Source organism: Terrapene carolina, unplaced genomic scaffold (assembly GCF_002925995.2).
Source record: "Terrapene carolina triunguis isolate 2854851 unplaced genomic scaffold, T_m_triunguis-2.0 Scaffold85, whole genome shotgun sequence".
Taxonomy (NCBI): domain Eukaryota; kingdom Metazoa; phylum Chordata; order Testudines; family Emydidae; genus Terrapene; species Terrapene triunguis.
The window spans coordinates 50,409,504-50,423,516 of NW_020664436.1; the positions used below are offsets into that span (position 1 = coordinate 50,409,504).

At 39.6% G+C, this 14,013-nt stretch overlaps 1 protein-coding gene across 1 annotated transcript in view; it reads right to left on the bottom strand.

Moving 5' to 3' along the window:
- Positions 1-13,031, bottom strand: part of PDE7B (phosphodiesterase 7B) — a 271,346-nt gene extending 258,315 nt beyond the window's left edge. Inside the window, exon 1 of the mRNA XM_024208010.3 lies at positions 12,731-13,031. Coding sequence (XP_024063778.1) covers positions 12,731-12,751 — 21 coding nt within the window. The 5' untranslated portion in view covers positions 12,752-13,031. The remainder of the gene's footprint in view (positions 1-12,730) is intronic.
- Positions 13,032-14,013: the final 982 nt, after the last annotated feature.

Consider the following 14,013-nt stretch of genomic DNA (forward strand, 5'->3'; position numbering starts at 1 on the left):
ACATCACATTGCAACTAATTTTCTGTCTACTGCTATGAGAAACAGCATTAGTTCCCATGCCAAAACCTATAAATCAGTGTGGTGAAAAGGTAATTTTTAGACAAGTGTTCTAGCCAGAAAAAAAAGGTGGGCAGGGGGAAGGTAGAGTCAGAAAGGAGAAATTCATGTTTAAATACAATCGTTTAAAAGATGTCTGCAAGATTTCAGTAGCTCAAACACTTCTGAAGGTTTCCCACAGAGCCTGAGGTGAAGAGAGTCAATTGTCAAAGCACTATCAAGAGATGACAATTACAGAATAGTGAGGTAGTAATTTGGGGTTTTTCATTGGTTTCTCTGCTAGCTGTTTCTTATATGTTAAAAGTACAATAAGTTGTTATTTTGGGTTGGTTTATTTTGTTTTGTTGTGAATTATTTTTCATCCTTTATCACAACGTAATCATAATGCTCACAGAGGAGTGACACTAAATTGATCATTTATGCTCCACTGTGTTAGGAAATTTGATAGCTTTGCTAACTATTACTATTATTATTATTATTATTATGAGAAAAGATTTTCTTTAAAAATATATGTTAGCTAACAAGTGATAGTATATTTTAAAATCCCAGTATAGACAAGGCAAGTTGTAGTTTTAACACACTAACTGGTCAAGGTGAATTATAGGTTCCTCACTAGAGCTCACCTCGACCAGCTGATGTGTTAAAACTACAATTTGCCCCATCTATGCTAGAATTTAAAAATATCCTAACTATCATGCTTTAAAAAAGGAAGAGCTCCCCTATCCTGCCTATTTCCTGGTGTGGACAAGCCTTTAAAGGCTAGGTTTTGGGGGAAAGGGTGAGAGGAGAAAGAGTCCACCTTTGGTTGGTGATAAAGCCTTTTTTAAAACAGTGGTTTCCCTCAGAGATGACAAAACTGCAACCACTGCAAAGAAATCTGAACTCAAAGAAACAAGCTGGTAAAAGCAAGCTAGAGTCAGAATTTCTCAAAAGGAATATCTATGCGTAAAAAAAGAAATCCATTGTAGAACTGTAAGTTATTAAAAATAAAACTTTGACCTTTATTTATATTTTCATTTATTTTCAAGAAAAAAAACTAAGTACTGTTCAGTAAGAGAGGAGTTGGGAGCTCTCTTCTAAACCACAGTGTATAGTGGCATAAGAGACCAATGAAACCTACATAATCCTCCAGTTCAGGCTCTGCAGAAGCAAAGATCTATACTAAATTTTCAAATTTTCAGATGAAACTTTCAAGGCCCGATTTTCAGCATTCACAATTGGGGCCAGATTTTCAAAAGAGCTCAGCTCCCTCTTTAGGCGCACAGATGAAGTGGCCAGATTGTCAAAAGTGTTCTGCACCCAGCAGCTCCCATGAGCACAATGAGATCTGTTGGGGGCTGAGCCGTTTTGAAAATCACTCTCTCCATACAAGTGCCTACAGTACAGTTCATCTCTTTTGAAAGCCTGGTCACGAATTCAGGTGCCTACCAGGGAGCTGTAAGGTGCTGCTGAGCTTTTTAAAAAATCTGTCCATGAAAGTTTAAAAACAAAAAAAGATGGAGCTAAGCTATACAATGGGCCAGATTCTCTTGTGAATCACATCAATAAAAATCCAGAATAACTTGATTTAAAATCTTCAATGGATTTACTCTAGATTACACTAGTGTAAATGATAGCAAAATCTGGCTGATTGTCCTAACTTCACAGTTAATAGATTAGTATCACACCTTTAAAAGGTCTAGACTGATAACTGTTAACCTATGAAAACTTCAAAATATACCTTCTTTAAAAGGACGTACAGTAAGGCAAATGCAACATGCTATAATGTACCGTGTGTGTATATGCTATATATTACATCCAAGAAAATGTTAAAAGAACGTTAAGGCTGCTAAGTCAATCAGTCGAAAGTTAGGAAATGCCTAAACTATAGGCAGTACTATCAGCTCTGATATTAATATATAGATTAAATCCTGAGCAATATACAATTAACACATAATGTACTATATGTATACACTATGTCACACCTTTATGTGTAATTGTCTGATGCACTGGATTTCCTGTATCTTCCCATTAAAGAAGGTAGATATCTGAGATAGAATATGACTATAGCATTCTATTAACAGGATTCTCCTTTAGGGTCCAGAACATTTTTGGGCCTGTAATAAATGAAGCGGGGGAGGGGGTAGCCCAGCAGAGAACAGACACCAAGGGTGCTAACTGGCTGGCTGGGTGTTCATAAACGGGGGCTCCCCCACCCCTTTCATTTATTACAGGGCCTAAACAAGGTGACCATTTTCCTTTCATCCATTAGCTTTTTAAGCATAAAACAGCTACATCGGTAGAACTGTTAACATTATGGAAAAGAAAAGAAAAGAAAAGAATCAGCTTCCTTTACCAAAAGTGCACAGAATGTTTTTGCAGAAGCTAGCACATCTGGGGCTATATTACTGAAAATCACAGCTTCACAATAAATACCATATGAAATAACATATTCTGGTGACAACCGTTTTCTTTGCGTGGGAGTGAAGGGGATGTTTAAAGAGTGGGGGAAGAGATAGGAGTGTGTCACAGATTCCGTGGAGCCATCAAGAAGCCAGATGGTACAGCAACACTGATGAAGTTGTTGAAAATACTGTATGAAACAGACACTGTTAAAGGTTACAGGTTTCAGAGTAGCAGCCATGTTAGTCTGTATCAGCAAGAAGAACGAGGAGTACTTATGGCACCTTAGAGACTAAAAAGTTTATTTGAGCATAAGCTTTCATGGGCTAAAACCCATTTCATCGGATGCATGCAGTGGAAAATATAGTAGGAAGATATATATACACAGAGGAAATGAAAAAATGGGTGTTGCCATACTGACTATAACGAGGATAATTAGTTAAGGTGGGCTATTATCAGCCTGCTAACTTGAAGTCTCTGGAAACTGTGTTTAGATGAGAAATCTGCTTAGGCAAAGATTGTAACTGGCTGAAATTAAGTTTTAGTCTCAGAAGTGTATTTTTACTTTTGTTTGCTTGTAACCTTTTCTATCTTTATTCCTTATACTTGGTATCACTTACTCCTATGTCCTTTTGTTAAATAAACTGGTTTTACTTTTACTATAAACCAGTTCAATGCACGGATTGAAATAAGAGTGTTTGTCAAAGCCTAGTTCTATTAATGAGTGCAGTGTAATGTCTCTTTAAAGGAGCAACAAACTTAGTGACTTCTGTAAGTGCTCAGTGAGAGGCCTGGTCATTGCAGAGAGACAGTCGGGGGAAAAATTGGGACTGGAGGGTATTAGGGTCACCCTGTAAAAAGTAGCTGGACAGTGGAAGCCAGCATGTGACCTGCATGCTTGTCAGCTGGCTGTTTGTGTCAGGGCTGTGAGTCACAGCAGCAGAGCATTCAAGGTACCCAGAGTTGCAGGGCAGGTTGTGACCCAACCCCTTACTGGTCTGGGTTGCACCCAAAAGTGTCACAGAACCATACCCATTACACCTTCGGAGAATCTGGACCAGTGTGATTCTTAATGTTTAATTATTCTTTTAAATGCTTCAGTTCTCTTCTTTACAAAACAGATCAGCAGCTCTATAGTAACAAAGCAACTGTGCACACGAGGAAAATGTTTGGTAAAGAAATACATTTCAGTTTCATGTTTCCAAGCATTTATAATGGACAGTTAGAATTTTTTTTTTTTTTTTAAATCATGGAATCTTATAATTCAGCAATGGAAAAAGACATTAAGTCATAGAACCCCTCCCTCTTTCAGTACACAACTGCAGTATATTTTCATCTACTTTGTCTAATCCAGTTTTAAATGACCATTTTAAAAGCACTGTGATTACTCAGACGAAGATAATGAGGGATGAGAAAAATTTTAATCACCGCTCCCCCTCCATGGCTTGGGTAAACAATGCTCCCTCACCATAGCTCCCCACTTCTCTTTGGCTGATGCCTTGCCAGCTCTCTCACCTTATTCAATCCGCTTCAGTCACTATTTGAGGGGAAGTTTCATTGGCTTTCATATAGACATCAGATTACCATATAGCAAGAACTAGAAGCTATCAGATTATTTAAATGTATGGTAGAGGTTCTGTCACCACTTGACCACTATTATTAATAGAAGCTCAGATATTATAGCAATGAGTGAAACAGAAATGACTATGAATGAATTATACTGAGTCAAGGCTTGAGCCATGGTACGAAGCAGGATGGGGCATGAGAGTCTCTTTTCAACACCTATTATTTACCAATTATCACAAACCCAAGAGCAGGTCAGGTGACTCACAGAACACAGAGCAGACATAGGCCCTCTCCAAGAGAGCCAGTGTTAGCTCATTGGGGGCCTATGCAGGAATATTTTTGCTCCCCTCAGAACTAAAACAGGCAAGTTCTTATAATAAGCAAATAAGAACCCCCTTGAGTTGCTCAGGACCCTAACAATTGCTTAGTCTGCTTATGCTTAGCACTGGCTCTGCTCTCCAAGGTGATGGTATGGATCCCTTTCTCATCTCCCTACCAGTCCAGGACCCTTAGAATCCCCCATCTCCCAGAGCTGCCCCCATACTAAATATGCTTTCATTCCAGCCTGACCAGCTCATAGATTTAGAGTGGAGTGCAAGAGCTGGCTTTGCACTATGGAGATTAAAAGAAAAACATAAAACAGCCAATCAGATGGTGCCGATATTCAATGGCAGGGGCCGGTCTCCTAGATGCAGAGGAGCTGTGGCTCCTTCCTGATTCTCTGCTAGATCCTGAAGCTCTTCCTCTGTGGAAAATAGGGAGGGGACCCTGTTCCCTGGGATCTAGATCTGTAATGAAGCCAGGAGACCTAAACCCTCTGCATGGGAGTAAGGTGTTTGGGAGGGTAGGGATCTCATGCAAATATGCTTCCAATAGCATCACACAAACAACCTTCTGGGATCCCATCCCTCTTTCAATGGGTTAGGCCTGCAGAGACTAATGAAGCCCTTGCAATCTCTTATTTGAAATTTTTAAAAAATGAAAACCCAAAAATTTCAATAACCCCTATACATGTGCTGCATGCAGGGGTGTGTGGAATGAAGAAAGTAACAAATACTAGAGTAGGGCCCCCCTCTTTTAGAAAAGGGAGTGATTCCTGGGGGTGGGGTAGAAGGAACAATGGTGATTATACGGCGGTCCAGTGTTGTCCCCAAACTGTCCTGCAGCCAAAGCCAAGGAATCTTTATTATACTTTAAAAGAGTACATTCCTATGAGGTACTCCGGGATGCTGGCCATTCAGCCAGAGGGAATCTGCCTTACACTCCCCCCTTAGGATGGCAATGGCTATCAGCAATATCTCCTCCCTGAAATCTAGGGGGGGTGGAATCATGGACTCAGCCCTGAGCAGTGGCAAGAACTTGGACAGATGTATAAATGCTTAACAGATGCCCCGCGGGAGGCTCCTCCCTCAAAGTGTGTTTATGCTTCCAAGAGGAACACCACTATGGAGACTTCAAGGACTGGCTTTGATCCATTGAGTTTTACTGGAGACTCTCTGCTTGGTCTCACCTAAGATGGTTAACAGACACCAGAGTGAGGTTTGATTAATTGGTTATTAATAGGGCTGTCAAGCGATTAAAAAATTAATCGCAATTAATCACACTGTTAAACAATAATAGAATACCATTTATTTAAATATATTGAGATGTTTTCCACATTTTCAAATATATTGATTTCAATTACAACACAGAATACAAAGTGTACAGTGCTCACTTTATTTTTGATTACAAATATTTGCACTGTAAAAAACAAAAGAAATAATATTTTTCAATTCACCTAATACAAGTACTGTAGTGCAATCTCTTATCATGAAAGTTGAACTTACAGATGTAGAATTATGTACAAAAAAAAAAAAAACCACATTCAAAAATGAAACTATGTACAACTTTTAGCCTGCAAGTCCACTCAGTCCTACTTCTTGTTCAGCCATTTGCACAGAAAACAAGTTTGTTTACATTTGCAGGAGATAATGCTGTCTGCTTCTCATTTACAATGTCACCTGAAAGTGAGAACAGGTGTTCGCATGGCACTGTTGCAGCTGATGTCGCAAGGTATTTATAAGCCACATGCGCTAAAGATTCATATGTCCCTTCATGCTTCATCCACCATTCCAGAGGACATGCGTCCGTGATGATGACAGGTTCTGCTCGATAACGATCCAAAGCAGTGCGGACCAATGCATGTTCATTTTCATAACCTGAGTCAGATGCCACCAGCAGAAGGTTGATTTTCTTTTTTGGTGGTTCGGGTTATGTAGTGTCTGCATCGGAGTATTGCTCATTTAAGACTTCTGAAAGCATGTTCCACACCTTGTCCCTCTCAGATTTTGGAAGACACTTCAGATTTTTAAACCTTGGGGTGAGTGCTGTAGCTATTTTTAGAAATCTCACATTGGCACCTTCTCTGAGTTTTGTCAAATCTGCAGTGAAAGTGTTCTTAAAATGAATGATGTGCTGAGTCATCATCTGAGACTGCTATAACATGAAATTTATGGCAGAATGCGGGTAAAACAGAGCAGGCGACATACAATTCTCCCCCAAGGAGTTCAGTCACAAATTTAATTAACGCATTTTTTTTAAATGAGCGTCATCAGCATGGAAGCATGTCCTCTGGAATGGTGGCCAAAGCATGAAGGGGCATACGAATGTTTAACATATCTGGTATGTAAATACCTTGCAATGCCGGCTACAAAAGTCCCATGCGAACGCCTGTACTCATTTTAGGGTGACCAGATGTCCCGATTTTATAGGAACAGTCCCGATTTTTGGGTCTTTTTCTTATATAGGCTCCTATTACCCCCCACCCCCGTCCCGATTTTTCACACTTGCTGTCTGGTCACCCTGACTCGTTTTCTGGTGACATTGTAAAAAAGAAGTGGGCATTATCTCCTGTAAATGTAAACAAACTTATTTGTCTTAGCGATTGGCTGAGCAAGAAGTAGGACTGAATGGACTTGTAGGCTCTGAAGTTTTAAACTGTTTTGTTTTTGAGTGCAGTTATGTAACCAAAAAAATAAAAAATAAATCTACATTTGTAAGTTACACTTTTATGCCAAAGCTTGCCCTACAGTACTTGTATGAGGCAAATTGAAAAATACTATTTCTTTTATCATTTTTACAGTGCAAATATTTGTAATAAAAAATAAACACTTTGATTTCAATTACAACACAGAATACAATATATATGAAAATGTAGAAAAAATCCAAAAATATTTAATAAATTTCAATTGGTATTCTATTGTTTAACAGTGCGATTAAAACTGTGATTAATCACAATTAATTTTTTGAGTTAATTGCATGAGTTAACTGCAATTTAATTGACAGCCCAAGTTATTTTGGATATTATGTGTCCAGGAATATTTTTGTGACTAATATAAATCTACTAATAAATAGACAATAGCACCTTAGCTCTCTCCTTTTAAATATTGGTTTCCTATTCCTAACATAAGAACCTACTTAAAGAAGAAAGGGAAAATAATCTGCTAGTTTTTGCCAGATAAGACGACGATTCTTCTGTACATGAAATGTGAATTTACTTACCTCTGTGCAAGCAACAAAGCCCCCAATACCCCCTTAATTAGGAGAGACTATCCACTTTGTTTATCTGCCCAGGCAACCTGGTTGTCTAATCTGAGTGGATGTCACCCACCTGCAAGCCTATCTGTTCAGAATGCCATATTGCAGTAGTGCTAAGTACACTCCTGTTTTGTACGTAAACAAGCTAAGCCCTGCATCCTCATCAATCCTTACTCAGGCAAAACTCCCACTGGGAGGAAGGATGGAATAAGACCTGACTCAGAGCGCTGACTCCTTTGACGAGTTTATTATAATCAGTTCAAGACTATGTAATAAAACATGACATGAAGAGATTATTCATATCCTGAGAAAAAATATTCTGTTCATAGGGGATTTCTCAACCTCAGTGTCTAAGGACAGCATCTCTCATGTTATATAGTACATGAAATAGCACCACCAGATCATTTGGTCACTGGGTTTTGAGGACTGTCACTGGTTTTTCAAACTACCATTTTGCAACATGAGCCTGACTTCAATGGAATTCACTCCCTTACACTAGGTCTGTATTTGGCTCTGTGTGTTTACTTCACAATGTCAGTATATGAGCTATAAGTCGTTCAGAATACAGAACAGCTGCTCACTTGCGGGCCCTGAACTCTGAACCCCAGCAATCCACGTGCTGAATCCCAGCTTCATGAAAGAGATAGACAAAATATAGGTTTGGGGAGTTTAATATGTTTTTTGATTTGGGCTTTTGGGTGCTACTGGAATACAAAGCGTAAGACAAAATAAAATTGAACAATGTTCCAAACAATTTACAGCATGACATAAAAAAAGGACATCCGAACAAAACAGTTCAAAGGAAACTGGCCTTGTTTACAATTCAGATAGAATCAAAAGTTCATAAATATCATATAATAAATTAGGGCACTGTGTCAGGAGACCTGAATTTTATTTTTTAATCTCCCACTGATGCACTGTGGAACAAGGGGCAAAATATTCAGTGCCAAACTAATAAAAATGGCCTCTAGCTTTTGGTGCCTCAGTTTTTGGCTGTCCACCCTTAGATACAAAGTATCTTAAGGTAGGCACAGAAAAAAACATACAAACAACCAGGCACTAAAAGTTTGAGGCCACTTTTGAAAATTTGAGCCTCAATTTCTCAGTTCTACCATGTATAAAATGGGGGGTAAAATGCTTACTCAACTCCATGAAACACTTTGAAATATCTATGGATAAAAAGCACTGCGTCCCTGCTCAGTATCATTAATATCACATCCTATCTAAATTACCAATTTACTTTTCTTTGAATCAGCTGAATAAAATTTCTAAAGCTAAGAAGCAATTTTACAGAATGGTGAAGCTTTAAGCTTGCATAGGGTTGACAAATCTGTAACATGTTGCTTGTCCTCATGATGATTCTACACTATTAATTATCAAATAAAGTCATGTTATTTGAGCTATGTATTATTATGCTAACAGACATATTTTCAACAGTGTGGACCAAATTCAACCCCTGAACCAAATTCATCTAATTCCCTGAGCATAACGCTCAACATTTACCCCCTCATAGGAGTACAAACTGCTTAGGGAGGTCATGAAAGCTCCTTCACTGGATGTTTTCAAAAGGAGGCTGGATAGCCATCTGTCTTGGATGGTTTAGACACAACGAATCCTGCATCTTGGCAGGGCATTAGACTAGATGATGCTTGTGGTCCCTTCAGAATCACACGGTTCTATGATCTTATGACACCAATCCGGAGAATGAAGTGATAGCCTATAAGCACAGTTTGCAGAGTAAAACTACACACATAGTATTTCAGAATCCACTTTTTGCATGCTTAGAGGAGATAGGTTAAAATATTTCATATCAAATTCTTTGTCACCTCTGAATTAAAAAGGGAAAACAAAAGCTTTAGCACTAGACGGATGAGCCTTGTTTCTTATCATTGCCCTTTATGAACCTAAAGTTTTCTAGTATGTCTCCTGGTGTGATAGGTAGGATTAGGCTCACTAGGATTTGGTTACGATTCTGTTCTCTAGCAGAGAGTTGGCTGAAGCTAGTTGGCTTGACCATAGTCTATTATGGTAGACCCCTCTTGGCCTTGCGGTGTGGGGGACAGTGATCCGCCACCCCACCCCCCGGGGATTGGAAAGTGGAAAGAAAGATCTTATCATGCCCACATAAAATGACTCATTTTGTTCTAAAACACACCAAGGACCCTAACTCCCACATCTCAGATGGCAATCATATGGAGGGCTGCAGAAACTTCCATGGAAACAACAAGGGAAGAAAGAGGAACCAGGATACACTGTGAGTTACTCAGAGACCTCATTTACATGAGGTCCCTGCCTATCAACCCCAAGTGGCTCAGCATCAAGCCCTCATTTTTCCCTGAGCACAACCATGCTCAGGATCTACTGGCCAGGTGCATAGCCCATTTACAAGGCAATCTTATGAGTCTTATAAGCAGGTCTCAGGTTTTGACCCATTGACAGTAATGATGTGGTTAATATCTGGTACATCTGTTGTACAATTCTAGCTGTATAGGAAATTATGAGTCCAGAGAGAGTTTTCCAAGTTAGAGTCGAAATGACAGTATAACTATACTCAAATATCAGGAAAGATCGATTTGCAGATTGTTTATTCTTACAGTATTTTTCAAACATTAGTAGAAGAACCTAGGGGTGGAGAAAGGGAACCACACACTGTTAAATGTCTCCTTTATATTTTATAACTGAGATGAAGATACTGGAAAGTCAGTCTGCTTCAATAACCTAGCCAAAGCTATGGTAAGGGCAAATCAAGGGCTGTGCTTCACAAGGGAAAGGCATCTAAGTTTGGGGGGTGTTAGGGGAGGAAGCAGTTGCCATCATGCAGTATATTTTATATGCCAGGTTTACAGGATTCAAAATTTCACATTGTAGCTCTGATCTTTGACACATTGGATCAAATTCAGTCCTGGTGTACTCAGCCCCAACTCTACTGAAATCACTGCAGTCACACCAGTGCTAATCTCGCCCAACCTATTCAATCAACCTCATAATAATTAATTGCCTTTCCCGTGACTTAAAACTTTTTAGAGCTCACTCCCTTCTTGGGACTTATTCACTGGGGCAACGTGCCTGCACGTGGCAGCCAGCTTTATACGTCACGCGAAAGTTTAGCTTTGAGTCTTCATCTTGTTTTTGCTGCTATATTCAGAATGCTCAGAGGAAGCACCTTAACCAAACTAGGCCTTGATTAACAAGGTTCAGTGACAGACTGTCATCTGTTTGCGTGAAATGCACTTTACCTGCTTTGTCATTAGCCCTACTGCGTGTACAGTGCCACAAAATGCTGTGGTAGTTAACACTTCTTCATAAACTAAAATTAAGACCTGCTGGAAAAGTCTTATAAAAAGCAGCAAGTAATTTACCCTATTTATAAAATTATTACAAACTGATGCATTGCATATGGCTTCCTGGGGACCCAGGGTTCTTCATGTAGTTTAGACAGGTGAGACTTTTCTATTTCTTATAGAATTCTCAGACTCTCCCCTTCCACCCACACATCCTCTCTCTCTCAACCAACCAGTTTAATTCTATACTACACATTTTACACTTTGCTAGCCTCCCTCTCCCCCAATATTAGCCTGGAGAAATAGTGCTTTGGCTTTCTGAAGCTTTGGGGTGGTGGAAGAGTAACAGTTCATCTAGTAACACTTGACTTTTGGTGGCTGGTTGATATGGAAAAAAGGATGCTTCAGCATCTCAAAAGAGATGTGGCATTAAAGAGTTTATTAATGACAGCCTTCTTTGTTCCTGCAGCTATCAGTGAAGATACAGCAAAGGAAATGGAGGAGCTGCAGTTATGCATTTGCAATACACAAAGTCCTTGTTTTCCCACTAGGCACTGCAGAATAGCAATTGTCCATTCACAGCACATAGCACATCCTCTGCATTTCAGAGCTAATATTTTTGCAGTCCTTAAGCTGGTGCATTTGAGACTAGCACAGTTAATTTTTTTCTTAGTCCTTTGAAGTGCACTATATGAGCTACTAGTCCTCAGCTGATGTTTCTGGTTATATGACCGGATTGTAAAAGATGTACTTTTTGTGAAATTAAGAAAAAGCTTTTGTATACACAGTAACATTGTCAAAGAGACTGATATGATCTTCCATTCCATAACTTGAGAAAACCTGAAGATTACTACCAATGACCTGACCAAAGAATATAGATTTACTCTGCATTTTAATTTAATTAGCAACAGAGATTGGCTGTTTGGACAGGATTTTTTTTTTTTTTTTAAACACACAAGAGCTCCTTGGTTAAGTGACTCCTCCTCTTGCATGCTAGAATCACGCTCCTGAAAACAATGTTAGTTTTATGTTAGCTGTTGCTCTCGTTTCCTGCAGCACATACCGTTCACTGTAATACTGCAATAGTCATTCAAGTTTGACCACAGGCTGCCCAAAGATTAATTGAACCTATAAGTCATTAAATAGCCATCAGGTTGCGTTAGTTCAGTTTCTAATTAAATTTCCACTTCTCTAGCTAGCTGGCAACAGCGATCTGAAAAGTGGCGATGACAGAACACAAGCAATTTCCCCTGCCCCCATTTCTGCATATAAGTTAAAGCAGGAGCTTCATTTCCACTTGTGACTTTTAAACCCAGAGCAAGTAAAGCATCCAAAGCATGTAGTAATAAAATGAAGTGGAACATGTACTCCCAAAGAATATATACTTCACTGCTTCATTTATTTGTCCCCAATCCCCCCCTCCCCCGCTCTCGTCTCAAGCCAACTCAAAAACACCCTCAAGGGACGGACTGAGTCCTCCTTTTCAGCCCCCTTATCCAACTAAAGTGAACCAACTGCAAGGTCTTGCTCATGCCATTTTAATGTAGGACTGAGGACAGCATACAGGAAAAACAATCTCACTTTCCTCAGTAGGGGTCATAAAGTGCCACAATGACAGAACCTCTCTTTCATTTTCTCTTGCCCTCAAAGGGTTAAATTAACACAAGTTAAAACGTCCCGCTGGTTTGAAGAAAAAGGGAGGAAATTCAAAAGCCGGTTGCTGTAGTAACAATCACTAATAAAAAAAAAATCATTTTCTCTAAATAAAAGTATTATCTCCCTCCCCCACTTTGCAATTTTAGTTCCTCCTTACAAAAAATAATAATAAAAAAAAACCATGCTGCCTCTTTTAGATTTGCTGTACATACCTCAACCATTAAACAAGACATTTAACCATAGTGGCAGTTCTGTGACCTTTGAATGCCGTGAAATCTCTAAGCGGTGCAGCTTGTTCATGAAGACTTGTACTGAAGAATCCAGCAACTGCATCCAGGATTAGGGATATAATTAAGTAACAACAGCAACTAAAGGTGTGTGTGTGGGGGAAACCCAAACAAACCCAAGAAGCCAAAAGGATCAGCGACTCTCTACTAGAGAGTGCACTTTTCTCCCAGGCAAAGGCTGGGATAGAGCTGAGCTTGCTGCAGTCTGACTGACTGTGTTAGCAAGCAGAAGGCCGTGCACGGCTGGGAGGTGCTGTCAACTGCCACAAGCAAGGAGAAGCAGACCAATCGGCTTCAGCACTGTCAGCTCACTGGAGTGGAGCCTTCTCTGTTTATGTTTCCTCATTTCAAGAGTGACGTCAAAGGGTTTAGTTTTTCCTCTGCATGTGCTATTAATTTTAAAGGACTACTATGGGAAGAATGTGGCAGTGATTTAGGCAGGCTACCCCACTCAAAAGTCACCAGAGCCACACTTTATCAGTTCTGGATCTCACTTGGAAATTACTTGCAGTCAGATGTACCAGAAAGATCCAAAATATCCAAGCAAAACAGGGAAAGAGCAATGTACATATGTATATATTTATGTGCCCTTAAATGAACTTAAGACATTTCATAGTGGAAGATGGTCCTACCAGGGTCTCAGACGGAGCATTGGGCCCAATTCTGCCCTCACACTGATTTAAATCGGGAGTGGCTTCACTAAAATCAATGGCATTAGACCAGTGTAAAACTGGAGAGAGAGAGAGAGAGAGAGAGAGAGCAGAATCATAATCATAAAGTATTGCTGCTCTAGGCAACCGTCTGCTCTACCAGTAAATTAGAGCCCAGCCAGCTCTCTCATATGAGGGCGGCTGTACACCAACACATCTATTCACAGCCATATTAAGCCACATTACAACACTGCTTCAGAACATTCATTACATGGCATCTTATTTTATTTCATACCAAAGGCCAGTGCTATAAAGCAGAGGGCTGCGCTGAAGCCCTGCTCCCTATTACTGCAGCCTCTGTGACCAGATAATAGATCAAAATGGGAATTGTGCAACTCAGGCAGAAGGCAAGGGCAGATAACAGTCATCAAGACCAATTAACAGGGGCAACACAGCATTAGAAACAGAACCCATTAACAACAACAATTTAGTCATTTTCATCTTTTTATTTTTGCTTATTTTTTCAAATAGGAAAGCTTGCTTTTCTGTGTATGGCAT